Source organism: Lichenostomus cassidix, chromosome 3 (assembly GCF_008360975.1).
Source record: "Lichenostomus cassidix isolate B80296 chromosome 3, HeHo_3.0, whole genome shotgun sequence".
In the NCBI taxonomy this organism is placed as follows: Eukaryota; Metazoa; Chordata; class Aves; order Passeriformes; family Meliphagidae; genus Lichenostomus; species Lichenostomus cassidix.
In genome coordinates this window covers 47804173-47817620 of record NC_139483.1, presented here as the reverse complement: position 1 = coordinate 47817620, position 13448 = coordinate 47804173, and the positions used below count along the sequence as shown (strand labels likewise).

Here is a 13448-nt window from a genome sequence, read left to right as displayed (position 1 = left end):
ATCAAATATTGTAGTAGCAGAGCAAACTGAAAGTGTATTGAATGAAGAGTGCATTTAATGGGAAATGGAGTTTGCACCTTTTCACAGAAGCAGCTTTGTCTTCAAAATTGTGACTTTGCAAAACAAATGCTACTGTAATTCCTTGTTTTCTTTTACCTGCAAGTTGAAGCTTTTAATTGAAACAAGTGGATGTGTTAGCTGCTTTGCTTTAGAGTTTTTATATTTTCTCACACTGTAGAAATTTGGATATTGCTTGGGGTTTGGAACAAGTGTCAGTTGATACAGTTCAGCAACACTGATCTTTCAGTTTTTTTCTTTTCTGTCACCTTTTACTTCTGGAGTGGTTTAATCTGCAATCTTAAAAATGAAAAGTGTACCAAATTGCAAAATCATCTAATACAACCTGCTCTCATGCATTTCAGTCAGGATTAGCAATTATTAGCACTACAGTTTACTGTGGCAGTATCCCCAAGATTCCTCTCAGAACAAACTTGTAAATCCTTATTGGATACGTATACTTACGTATCATTTGTAAGCCATGAAAATAATGCTTTTATGCTGCACCACCAGGGGGACAAGTCCTTTATGTTGCATGCAAAGTTGTCCTTTCGGTTTTAAGGTTTTCTCAAGGCAACGTTAAAATGTAGTAACTTGAGTATTTGTTTCTTTTGCTAAGACAATATGATAAACTAATAAATTCTTTACTTCATAGGTAATAAGATGTTCAAAGAGCGCCAGACACTGGTTGTGATTAAGTACATTCTTTGCCACACTATACGCTGACATCAACGAGCTTTCTAAATAGGCAGATATCATCAATAATAATTGGTGATCTGGTATGGCAAGAGGTTTCTTTTCCACATGGAAACCATGATATTCAAGAGATGACATATTACTTGATTTGCATGTCAGTATGCATGCTTTCAAAGAAGGTGGTTTTTGCTTTACCTACATAATAAAAAAGATCAGTGTAGATGATCTAAGACAACAAAAGATTCTCTGAGTTGTTCAGGGCACTTACATGCCTTGTGCTCTCGCTCTCTCTTATAAAATGAGATCACTAGCTACAGAGAGAGTGTGAATAGAAGGCAGTTACACTTGGTTTAATTTTTTGCACAAGTGAAGATCATTTACAATATATTTGTTTCCTGTGGAGGTAAAAGTCTGCCTGCCTTGCCCTTGTGTTTGGGAGCAGTGTAGTGTTAATGGCTGAACCTGTTTCAGAATGTGCTGAGAGAGCTGGAGAGGAGGAAAGCGGATCTGAAGAGCATCACAGAAAGTTGCACTGCGCTCCAGTCTCTGGTGGAAGGGAGTGAGACTGTCCTGGAGGAGAAGCTGTGTGTCCTTAATGCTGGCTGGAGCAGAGTTCGAACGTGGACCGAGGACTGGTGTGACACCTTGCTGGTAAGTTGCATGTGTCAGAAATATTCAGACTAGTTCTCCCTCCACACCTTTGGAGCAGTTGGGGTTTTCACTTGTCTCATTTTACTGTAAAGTGAAGCTTCCGTAGTACCTCATGGACTTAAAAGAATGTGGAATGGATAGCTGATTACTCTTTAGATGGAGAGGTAAGTTGTGAGGTGGTATACAATGAGAAAGATTGAAAACTAGGCTGCTGCACGTGCTGCTCTTTATTCAGCCTGAATATACAGCCTCTGTGCCAGCTCTGGCATGAACAGAGTGGATTTGTTTATAGATTTTCTTGACACCCAGACTATGTCTATGTAATGGACAATGGATGACTTCCGAGTGGTGTTCAGCAAAGCACTTGTGACTCTGTCAGCCTATTGCTCTTTTGGACAGACCATAACCATGAGTGTTTGAGTATGGCAGCAGCATCTGTTTGGCTGCATAATTGAAAGACTAAGCATATTATGCACCTAAAGCTGCTAATTATGCTAACTGGACATGAAACAGTGCACAGCTGACTCTAGTATCAGACTGATGCTTTTATATAGCTAGAATATTTTGGTGTTGTTTGGCTAGTTATGACTATCAGCCCATATCAGGAAGTTCTGAATGTGGAAGTTGTGGAAGCCTTAGTGTATACATGGATGGTGAGCCCTGTGCCTCTTGTCCAGTGCCTGTTGCAGGTCCTACTCTTTGTTTAGTAATCCAGTGGGTCCATGTTTAGAGTAGCCAGGTAGTTTACCCTTATGTGTAAATGCTGCAAGGATAATCCATAACTAAATACTTTGAAATTATGTTTGTGTCTGGTGACAAGTATTGTCTATGCACTTTGTTAGATTAAATTGTTCTTTTGCTGTGTGGAGCTGTAAGTTTCTTGATGTTGATACAGAGAGCAGTCATGGACCTTCTCTCTTTGGTCTCCTCCCTTTGTTTTCTGATTCTAAAAGAGAAAAGCTTATCCGCCTTTTTGTTTTGGCGAGAGGCTTAAACAGATTGGTGCTTCTCTGAATCTGATAGCTTTCTTTTGTCTCACAGAATAACATGTTATATCTGTCTGTGGCACCTAATCTAACAATTTCTGACTGCATGTGAAAGCAGACCTAATTAACATGTACAGTTTTGTGACTTTTATTAAGAGGACAAATACTTTATTGTAATCAGTAAAATACCAAAACTTGACTACTATAATGTGTAAGTGTGGTATAATCCCTTTCCAGTTAAAAAAACCTCTAACAACTGCACATAGTACATACTGTTGTACCTACTAGTGCAGATTGAAAAAATTTTTTGGTTGGCTGAGATATTGTGGTCTGGCTGTAACATTCTCTATCTTTATTTAGTTCTACCTCAGCTACTTCTATTTCCCTTTCTCTGGATTGGGAACTATATTATCAAAGGGTCTAGAATAAAAATAGAGTTCTTGTAAATACTATTGAAGATGAAAGGCACAATCTACTTTTTAGTGTTTCTTTCCAAAATGTGTCCATGACACTATTTTATTGATCTCCTTTCTACTAATAAGATTTTGGCAGAGTTGATTTTTTTTTGGGGGGGGGGTGTATGTGGGGATTTTTTTGCGTGTGTATGGTGGGCGTGGTTTTTTTGTTGTTTGTTTGGCTTAGTTTTTGTGTGGGTGTCTTTTTTTTTTTTGGGGTGGTGGATTTTTTTAAAAGTTTCTCATATTCATACATTTTTTTCATCTTTTTCCAGAATCATCAGGGCCAGCTGGAAATTTTTGATGAAAATGTTGCCCACATAAGTACTTGGTTGTATCAGGCTGAAGCCTTGTTGGATGAAATTGAGAAAAAGCCAGCTAGCCAAAAGGAGGAAACTGTGAAGGTAGGAAACATTGCCATCATCTATCAAAACATTACCAGTCAGCTAATGGGTTCTGAATGATGTTGTCAGATTTGCTTTCTGTGTGTTTTTAAATGTCTCTCTCCTTGCCTAGGATAACTGTTCTCATTTTGTTTTACTTCTTAGCGCTTGACATCTGAATTAGATGATGTCAGTCTCCGGGTGGATAATGTACGTGACCAGGCTGTCATCTTAATGAACGGTCGAGGTGTGTCATGCCGTGAACTTGTGGAACCCAAACTGGCAGAACTGAACCGGAATTTTGAGAAGGTCTCTCAGCACATCAAAAGTGCCAAGGTGAGGGTGAACCAGCCCCAGAATGTGCTTGGGAGGTCTGTGCCAAGAAGATGGCAACTGGCTGTAGTGGATAGATCATTATTTGTTAGAACAGCACTTTGCTGCTTTTGAGTTCTCTTTTAAGTGTAGATATTTATATGTGAAAAATAATTCTGATTCTTAGACCAACTGCTTTTTTTACCTGAGTAGCAGGTGATGACTTGCCTTTCGTGGGAAAATTTAAAAAACATCTGTTCAGAAAATTGTGTGTTTTGCAGTATATGTTTGTGAGCTACAAAACAACGCCATAATCTAATGTGACTGGAGGTTTTTCATTTATTTTGAGAACAAAGTACTCAGGGTGAAGTTTGAAGGTAGAAACTTGGTAATAACTACCAAGTGTGTAAGCGCTCTCTCAGATCAAAAAGATATGCTGATATCTAATGGTCCTGCAAACTGGTATGCCTGTTCATGGGAGATTGTGTGTGACAGCTGAGACTGAATTTTCATCTTGAATAAGGTTTAATTTTGCTTTGCAGATGCTTGTTGGACAAGAACGACTTCCTGTTGTGCCAGAGCCCCGTGAAGCTAGAGCGGCTTTTCTAGACCTGGAAAAATTTGAGAGTGACATACAGAATATGTTAAAAGTTGTGGAAAAGCATCTGGAGTTGAGTGGGGAAGATGAAAAGGTTTGTGAGCAATGAAACAATTTAAAAATTGGCTAACTCACTTTCTATTTTGTATCCATGTTACACTGCTCCAGACTCTGTGGGGGAATTCTGAGAAAATATCTTTAAGATAGGGGTAGAAAAGGAAGGGAATTACTAGGTTGTTGGAAACCCAGCACAATTTTCCAATACTTTTCCCATAGCTGTTGCCTCTTGGCTGGTATGCTGAGAGTAACTAATCACACTTGAGTCTGTATTTTCATCAGGGTTTTATACTATACGGGTAGTGAGCTCTGACTTTTGTTTATCTATCTTCTGTCTCCTACTCAAAGTAGCTATTTATAAGGAATCCTTCCTGTATTTGAATGATGTTTGAATGAGGTTCAAATTTAAACTGGTATGATTAAATGAATCACAGTGCATAGGTCAGGTCAGATGATGTTTGTGTGATAAGGTGCAAGTAAGAGTTGTGTAATGTGGCTCTGTGTTGGAAATAAAAATTTTAACAAAATGTATCTTCTAGATTCTTATCTAGCCTCTGCTCTTCACCCATATGAAACTGTCACAGTTTTGTTAGCATCTTGTCCACTATAGCCTTGTTACCTACAAAATCTGGTCAATTCCTGTCAGGCCAATGTATCTGCCTTCCTTTTAAGCAGCTCAAATACTATCAACTGAGCTGGAAAACTGACTATAAGGCTATGGAAAATTCCATGTATATTGTGGAAAGCAAATTTTAAACGATTTCTATGGAAGGGCCTATTGTTATAGAACATAGCCTTCCCTTTATACTCTTTTTATATTGATTGATTTTTTGGTTTTGGGCTGTTCTGCTCTGAGCTTTCTTATTTTTGTCAAGGAATGCCTAGAATAGAAATGGAGCTAAAGTCATAACACCCTATTGATGTGACTGCCTACTGCTGGCTCATTAAATTTCCTTCAGTGCATCTCTTTATAAAGCTTATGGAATAAGCAAGTTGGATTTTATGACTTGGTAGTTGTGGAGGAGAATCTCTGCTTGAATTTATTTGGCTCCCATTTGGATAATAAAACAAAAGTTTGGTACAATTGCTGTAATATCTGAGCAGCTAGTGTTTCTAAAATTAATTTCTGTAGATAATAGAGATTTGTGTAATTTCAGTTGGATCAAGAAAGAGCTCAGATTGAAGAAGTTTTACAGAGAGGAGGGCAGTTGCTCCAGCAGCCTATGGAGGACCACAGGAGAGAGAAGATCCGCATACAGTTGTTGCTTCTGCAGAAAAAGTACAGCAGTGTGCAGGTACAGTTATGAGAGTCACTACAGCTCATTTATTCAGTTTTCCCTTTGGCATCCCACTTACAACCTGTAATCTGTATTTTATAATTTACGACTCTTTTAAGTGTAGATGGTTCTTGGGGGGAGAGTTAGATGTGTGTGCATGCAATCTGAGTCTCTGAATCTTTGCAATTCCAAAATATGAGTTTTGCCATTTCTGAGTTTTGGGGGAGTGGTTTTGATTTTTAAAGTCCTTTTCACAGCTTCACAGAGAGCCACCCTATGTATTTACACAGATAAATGCATTGGGTTGGGTGTTAGCTTCACCTGTCTTTGCTGGCCCTTGAACAGAGGTTTATGTCCACCACCAGGCTGTGGGAAGGGTGACTCCACAGACACATGTACACAAACATATTTGTTGACCTCTCAGCTGAAGCCGTTTCTGTGAATGAACCTGCTCCTCTTTATTCCTATAGAGGGTATTGGTAGTAATTGCAGACTGTGGTATGTTCTGGTGCTTGCATACACATGCTGTGTTAAAAATGATTTTGTCTAGAACAAAGATGTTCCTTTTAGCTTGCCTGTTTGAATCATGCTAGAGTTGCCAAGCTAAGGTGTAGTTCAGAGGTGCAGGGCAAGACCCTCATGCTGGCTTTGATTACATGTCTATGCAGAGAGATATAATTAGCTACTACAAAAATAAATTAGTACTATTGCATATTTTAGAATTCACTCCTTCAAATTAATCCCTCAAGTACTTTTGTTTTTCAAATAAGTAAGACCTATTCTGTTCACTACTTCCCTCTTTTTATACCGCATTTTCCTAATACACTGCATGTAGGAGTGCAGGTCATATCAGAGGAGGCAGGTGGTGGAGCTCTCTCCAGTGTTCTCCCAGTATAAGAAGGAACATGATAGTCTAATGAAGTGGCTGAATGAGGCTGAGGACCGTCTGTCAGGGCTGCAAGGTGTGGAGGAGGAACAAAAACTACAGGTAAATGAGGCTTCTATTTCTTAGAGCAAACAATGAATGCTGTGTATGAACTTTTGAGATTCCTATACTAAGGTTTAATGGATCTTCTTTTGACATGTCTGTGGAAAGAAGTGTTTCAAAATGACAGCAGTCATTTTGCATTAGGAAGTTATCAGCATATTCTAGTTTGGGATTTCTACATAGTCATCATAAGTTCAAAAGATCTAGTCCTTCAGGCCCAAATATTAGAGCATGATCTGGGCAGTGGGTCTGATTCAGGAGAGTTTCTCTTGTCAGTCTTGATCCATGAGGATTACACTTAATCCTTTTTAAAACTCTAGCTCAAACAGTTTGATTCAGTATCTGGTTGGTGCAGGTATGATAAAAGCCTCATTTGAGGCTCAAATTCAGTGCCTCTGCATCCTGTGATCAGGATGTTGTAACTACTCCACTGCCTTTTCCTGCCTCAAGTGCTTTGAGAGGGATAACTGCCCTCTTGTAATGAATATTACTGTACACAATGAATATTAATAAAACAAAGGCTGAAATATTTCTGATAATGTGTATGTGGGTCTTGACAAACAATTTCACAGCTGATTTAATGTGGTGTCAGGCTCTGATAAAACTTACTGCCCAGAAGGTTGCATATCTTGGTTTCTGAGGGTACAGATGCTTTCTTGATTGCTTTTTTTGTGCTTTTGTGGATTTTTTTTGTTGGCGTTTTTTAAATCTCTCTTATTTCTCCTTTCTATCCTTAAAAGCACTTTGATTGCGCAGTAATTGCATAAATATTTTAGGCAATAACAATGAAGAACCTTGTGAAGCAGTAATTCCTTGAACAAGCTTGGGGGCTAGGTAATCTGTCAAGTATTTCTCAATTTCTGCATATGAAGCTTTGTAATTAACAGTTATCAATCTTTTTGACTGCTCTGTAACTTTTTAACCCAGCACCAATTAACTTGGGGGCAGGGGTAGAAGGGTCTGGCTCCCTGTGAGACTCATACCACAAAATCACAATGTGGTGCTCGTTGTTCACAGGTAGTGCTGTGTGAATTCAGTTGCCAGTGATAGATGGTCTGCTGTCCTTGGTCACACAGTACCACTCAGTACCAGCTGTGAAAGGAAACCTTTTTAAGCTGCTGCTCTTTAGAAAGACTGTTTCACATGATAAGCCTCCCATGCAGAGCTGGACAGCATAAGAGGGCCCAGAGTTTGTTGAACTATCTGACATCTGACTGCTCTCTTGGGTCTACAGCAGTCTCTTCTGGTGACATAAGCTCCTTGGGACCTGATTGATGCAATGGAATTTTTTGGAAGGAAATGGGGATCCATGCTGTTTAAAGTAAAAGGACACTATTCAGTTATTCTGTTTGACCATCAGATGCTTTGAGTGAATCAGTTACTGGATTGAAATGGAAAAATGATGCACCTGGTTCGCTCTTTGCTATTGGGGCCAGTCTGCTTTTGACACAGAACAGTTTTCTTTGTCACTAGTGGGACTTGTTGGTTTCACTACAGTTTGTTTTATCTAAGGGAAGATACTTTGTTTCCTGTAAAGCCCTTTTCTTAAGGGATATATTGCAGCTAATCCCTGGTACTACTAGATCCATTCCTGGATAATTGAATCTGGTTGCTGAATGCAGACTGTCGTGTAAATATGGATTACTGTAGCAATTACAATAGACTATTGATTGATGGAGGAACATTATCCTTGCTCAGAATTAGCTAAGTTGTATAAAAACATCCTTGTTCTTCCAGACGCAGTTTCTGGTTTGTCCAGGTCAGCTAGACTTTCAGAAAGGGACCACAGCAGTTTTCATTACTGGTGTGAAACTTGGAAACTCAAACTGCTGCTTTTGCTTCACGTGCCTGTGCCTCTAGATTTCTGATATTTGAGTGCTAAGCCAGCCTGTCTCAAGTGGTCTTATTTTATGTCTATGGCTTGTTCTTTCACTGTCTCTACTAATCAATCTTGAACACTGAAAATGGCATGAGACCATAACATTGCTGAGGGGAGAAATAGTCTTCCCAAACTTTATCATCATTTTAGACAATCACAGTTGCTCCAGAATTTTCTTGGAGCTACCAGACTTGAAAATTGCAGTGCTTGTTGCTCATCTCAGCTCAGGGCTTGAGAAGCACTAAATTGAATTCTTGACCCACTGGTGTGCAGGTGGCTTAAGCCCTCACCTTGATGTATGAAAGTGTAGTGAGGAGGGACAGAGAAACTGGTGTCTAAAAGGAACAAAACAGGGAGGAAAAGGAAGATTTCAGCTGCTGAGCTCAGGAGTGGACTTCAATTAAGGTTTTCTGTAATACATTATTTATGCTTTTGTAAGCAAGTGTGGAGGACAGGACTTACTTATGGTGCTTGAAGGTCATATCTATATATTGATTTGCTGGAAGTAGCTGGATCATAAATATTCCTCCTCATTTGTGCTTCTAGGGATTATGGAGTTAAAATATCTCTGAAATATGGGTAGTATTACTTCTGCATAGTAGGTACTTTTGAGTAAGCCTTGTGTTGCCACAAATCCATTAGCAAGAAAAGTGTGCATTGGAAATTTGTATCTCCTCAATACAAAGGAGATACAAACTATAGTCCTTTTCTAACTTTGCTTTAGTAATTATTTAAATTGGACTATTCTGGCTTGGTTCAGAATGAAGGAAAGGAAAAAATTGAACCTTAAATTGCTGAGGTAATTAGTTGCCTAAATTCATGAGAGATTTTTCCAGGTTTTAGGTGGTTGTTTTGAAGTGAAAATGATAATTTTGCAGATGGTAACTGAATATGCAGTTGCAGGCACAGTGCATTTTTTCATGTAAACTGAAGCAGACATCATCTCGAAGGCTCTTGGAGTGTTATTTCTGTAATAAAAAAAGGTATTTGTTTTTCTAGTGTGCTTTTTGTAGGAAGGGTTCTGGATTACTTAAATATGAATGATTGTTTGCTGATTGCATTAATTAACAGAACAACAAATTAAATGGACATGAGCTTTGGGAAACCTTTTTCTACAAACATGGCTTTGAAATATTTCGAGTGTAAGAGAAGAGGGGCAAGGAATGGTTAAAAAGTTAGTGTGTCTAATCAAAAGAGTATTTTTTTGCAAAGACAATGAATCTGAGATTTGACTGGGTAAACACCTTTGGTTAAAATGCTTATATAGTTAAACATCCAAGGAGGTAAATGATTTAATTTTATGTTAATTTCTAGGGCAATATTTTCCAAAATCCACTTGGAAGCAAGTCAGAGAATCTCATTGACTTGAATATTTGGTAGTTTTTGTTTCAAAATATATTTAAGTGTAAAAGGGGAGGGGGAAAAGAATCTGAAACTGAACTCTGAATTGCAGGTTTAACTGTATGCTGAGTATAGGAGGAAACACATTTTTATTTGACCCCTGAATTAAAATTATTTTAGCAGTTCTCATTGAGTGGCCTTATTATTATAGAATATTCACTAATAAGAGTATTCCCTTTATTCCCCCAATCCTTTATTTTTGCTAGGATTTAAAAAGAGAGCACATTTATTAAGCGTGCTCTGTCAACACTGAAAGTAGAAAAGGGCTATTAAGTCATCCAGTCAGGCTTCCTCTTAAATAACCTTTTACTTTTTTACTTCTGTTTGCTTAAGAGAAGGGTGTTTTAGCCTGGAGAAGAGGAGGCTCTGGGGAGATTCTTGTAGAAGCCTCCCAGTACCTACAGGAAATCTGGAGGGGACTTTTACAAAGGCATGGAGGGATAAGACAAGGGGCAATGGCTTTAATCTGTAAGAGGGCAGGTTTAGATTAGACGTTAGGAATAAATTCTTCACTGTGAGGCTGGTGAGGCACTGGAACAGGTTGCCCAGGGAACCTGTGGATGCCCTGTCCCTGGAAGCGTTCTGCCCTAGGTTTGATGAGGCTTTTTGCAACCTGATGTAGTGAAAGATATCTCTGCCCATGGCGGGGTGGTTGGAATGAGATGATCTCTGAGGTCCCTTTCCAACCTCAGCCATTCTGATTCTGTGAAAAGAGTTTGCTTATCTGAGTTGTTTTGCTTTTTTAAATTTGTTAAAAAAACCCAGAGCCAAACAACCAGAAACAGCTTCTGTGATATTTAGGTATTTGTCAGGTAAATGTGAGAGAGTCTGCTTCCAGTCTGCAATGCAAGGTAGAGAACAGATGAACAATTAAAACTCTACTGCAGTAAAGCACTAATGTGTTTATAACACTTACATATGTTCACCTTTAAGAACGAGGGTTGTGAGAGGAGGAAGCCTCATCTCTATGATGGGAGGCAGCTGGAGGAGATTAGCAACGAGGCTGCTCTGGAGGAAAAGCACCAGGAGGAATTCACTGCTTAGCAGAAGAGAGCAATCTGGCCCAGGATACTGTTACTGGGAAAGCAGAAAGTTTCAGAATATGTCAGTGCTGACGAGTACAGAGCAAGTTTGCTGCACACCATCATATACTCTTTTAAATCTTGTGCAAGTTTTTTCTAACGAGAGTCAAAGGAGTGTGTGGAAAGTAGAAACATAGTAAAGTCCTGTTCATCTGGGTGAAGTCTTGATTCTGGACTGGTGCCTGTTTGAGAATGGGACTTATGGAATAACTGGGAGTTAGAGAAAACACCTTGTGAAGATGTTGCAGATGGCTGTGCTGTAACAGGCATCCTGGTGGTTTTTTCTCACCTTGACCTGTTTCATATTGTTAGGGAAAGGACACTTTGAGTTGCACAGACTTTGATTTCTTTGGAACTGGGGCCCACTCCTTGTACAGGAAATCATACCACTGTCTAAGCCTTGGGCTTTTGCTCTGAATTTCATTTATGGAAGCTGATAAAATATATGCAGAGCCTCAAGAAAATGCATTTGGGGAGCTTCAGAGAAAAAGATGCTGGGTTTATAGCTAAAGTATATGGAGTAAGCCTTGTTTTTGACTGAGGTGCTTGCTTGCTGTACTGAATCAAAAGCAGTACTGAGTAGTTTGTGATGCTTTTCTGTAAACTTGGTTTTAGTAGACTTAGACTTGTATATACTTTTGCATCCTGTTTCTTTGGTATGCAGTGAGTGACTGAAAGCAAATTGTATTTGGTGGTAAAGAAGCAAAGCTTTGTCCCAAATTCCAGTACAGGGATGACTGTCTACTTTACAAAACAAAAAACCCCAAAACCACACAAATCAAAGAAAATCCTTAGGAACATTCAGTGCATGCGAAGTCCTGAATGGTGAATATATGTGAACATATCTTTTCTGCTGCAGTCCTTGCTTCTTTTGTGCTACATGTGCTGGTTATGTTAGGTTCCAGGTAATTTGAGTGACTTACTTGACATTCTCAGAAACGTGTGAAGGAGGAAGATATAGAGAGGTATTTGCAAGCCACTTTGTTAGTGGGGATTTAATATTGTATTGGTTGTCACATGTGCTAGGAACTTTCACGTGTGCACCCAGCTCAGACAAATTGCAAAGTAAAATTCACTGGCTGAGATTGCTATGAACATACATTTATTCTTCACTCTCTTAAGTGTGTTCTCAGCTGTTAGTAGATTACAGTCCTGTGCCTCTGTCTTGCTTGACTCAAATTCACCAAATACAACATGGTGATTTAAAGCTGCTTGAATTCGTCAATATTTGGAGGTGGCTTTTTTTTATTTTGTGATTTTAAAGATCTGGGCTGTTTTCAGAGATGGTAACAGAATCCTGTTTGACAAAAAACTTTTTCAGCTAAAAACTGCTGTCAGTCTGCTTCACTTGCCGCTGCTAATTTTTCACCAGCCATGGCAGAGGTATAGCTTCCTGTAGCAGATTTCCCAGTGTTTCAATCCAGCTCACCATTTGTGAGCCAAGAAAAAGCTGCATTAAATTACTGTTCTTACTCTCTTATCTGCTAACATGGTACTGGGCTGTATAGCCTGGTCTCGCAGCCAGAGCAGAAAACAATTGCCAAGCTCTGGAGGAGTTACTGTCTTTTATTGCTGCAAAATATTGGAGTACTAGTGGAGCACTAATTTATTTTTAAAAAATGGTTAGGAAATATGGGTGGGGATGCTTACTGAAAAGAATATGGATAGGAAATAAACTGTTTCAGTAAGTTGGTATATTGGTGATGAAGGAAAGCGGTGCAGGTTGTAGCACAATGAGATACAGGCTCATACAAGAAGTGTTTTTTCTGGAAATGGTATAGATCAAAGTAAGAGAAACAGAAGTACCCATCCTATTGGCTGGAGTTTTAATCAAGAATAATACAGACTCATTATGAAGTATGATATCTACTGTTTTCTACCTTTTAAAATAAATAAACTGTCCTCTGCAGGACTTGCAGCTTTTTGAATTTTTGTAACTGTGCTAGAAAGGTCTTTGTTTTGTCTTTCAATGTTGAAAAGTAGTTATTCCGAATGTAGTTTATTTATTTAGGATTTTTTTCATAAAATTGATTGTTGTTTGCAATGTAAAATGGATTCTCATGTTTTTAGGCAATCCCTGTCCAGCAGAGGTTAAAAGGCCAATTTGCCACAGGAGTTAGGACCTTGCCCTTCTCGGCTGAGTACTTGGTTGAAATCAACAAAGTTTTGCTGGCCATGGCTGATGTTGAACTGCTGCTGAATGCACCAGAGCTAAATACTGGCATCTACGAAGATTTTTCAGCTCAGGAAGATGCACTGAAGGTACTGCATGCCTAAGCATTATATTCAGAGTGGAGAAGGGAAACAACAGAATAAAGGCCACCACCTTTAACTGTATGGCTATATTTGTGGTATTGCTTGGTATATACAGGATCAGTATGCACTGAAAACTAAAAAATGACAGTTCTGTTGACAAATTTTTTTTCTATGTATAATCTGGATACAAAGTGTACCAGCATGAAAGCTGGGTGGGAGGTTGAGGGAGTAAGGTTTAATTTGTTGTAGACACTTATTTCATAGTCTACATAACGCTTAGAGAAATGCTAAAGCCAATCTCATTACATTCCTGCTTGATCACCTTAATACAGCTGCTGTTCTTACATCATGTGAAAGCAATTACTCACAT

At 38.9% G+C, this 13448-nt stretch overlaps 1 protein-coding gene across 4 annotated transcripts in view; it reads left to right on the top strand.

The window, feature by feature from the left end:
- Positions 1 to 13448, top strand: part of UTRN (utrophin) — a 352485-nt gene that overhangs the window by 121767 nt on the left and 217270 nt on the right. For 3 of the 4 annotated variants that reach the window (XM_085055625.1, XM_085055624.1, XM_085055627.1), the window contains 7 exons: positions 1225 to 1404; positions 3121 to 3249; positions 3394 to 3564; positions 4083 to 4232; positions 5353 to 5490; positions 6308 to 6460; positions 12893 to 13084. In XM_085055625.1, the coding sequence (XP_084911751.1) occupies positions 1225 to 1404; positions 3121 to 3249; positions 3394 to 3564; positions 4083 to 4232; positions 5353 to 5490; positions 6308 to 6460; positions 12893 to 13084 (1113 nt within the window). The remainder of the gene's footprint in view (positions 1 to 1224; positions 1405 to 3120; positions 3250 to 3393; positions 3565 to 4082; positions 4233 to 5352; positions 5491 to 6307; positions 6461 to 12892; positions 13085 to 13448) is intronic. The other variant, XM_085055626.1, reaches the window with a different exon arrangement.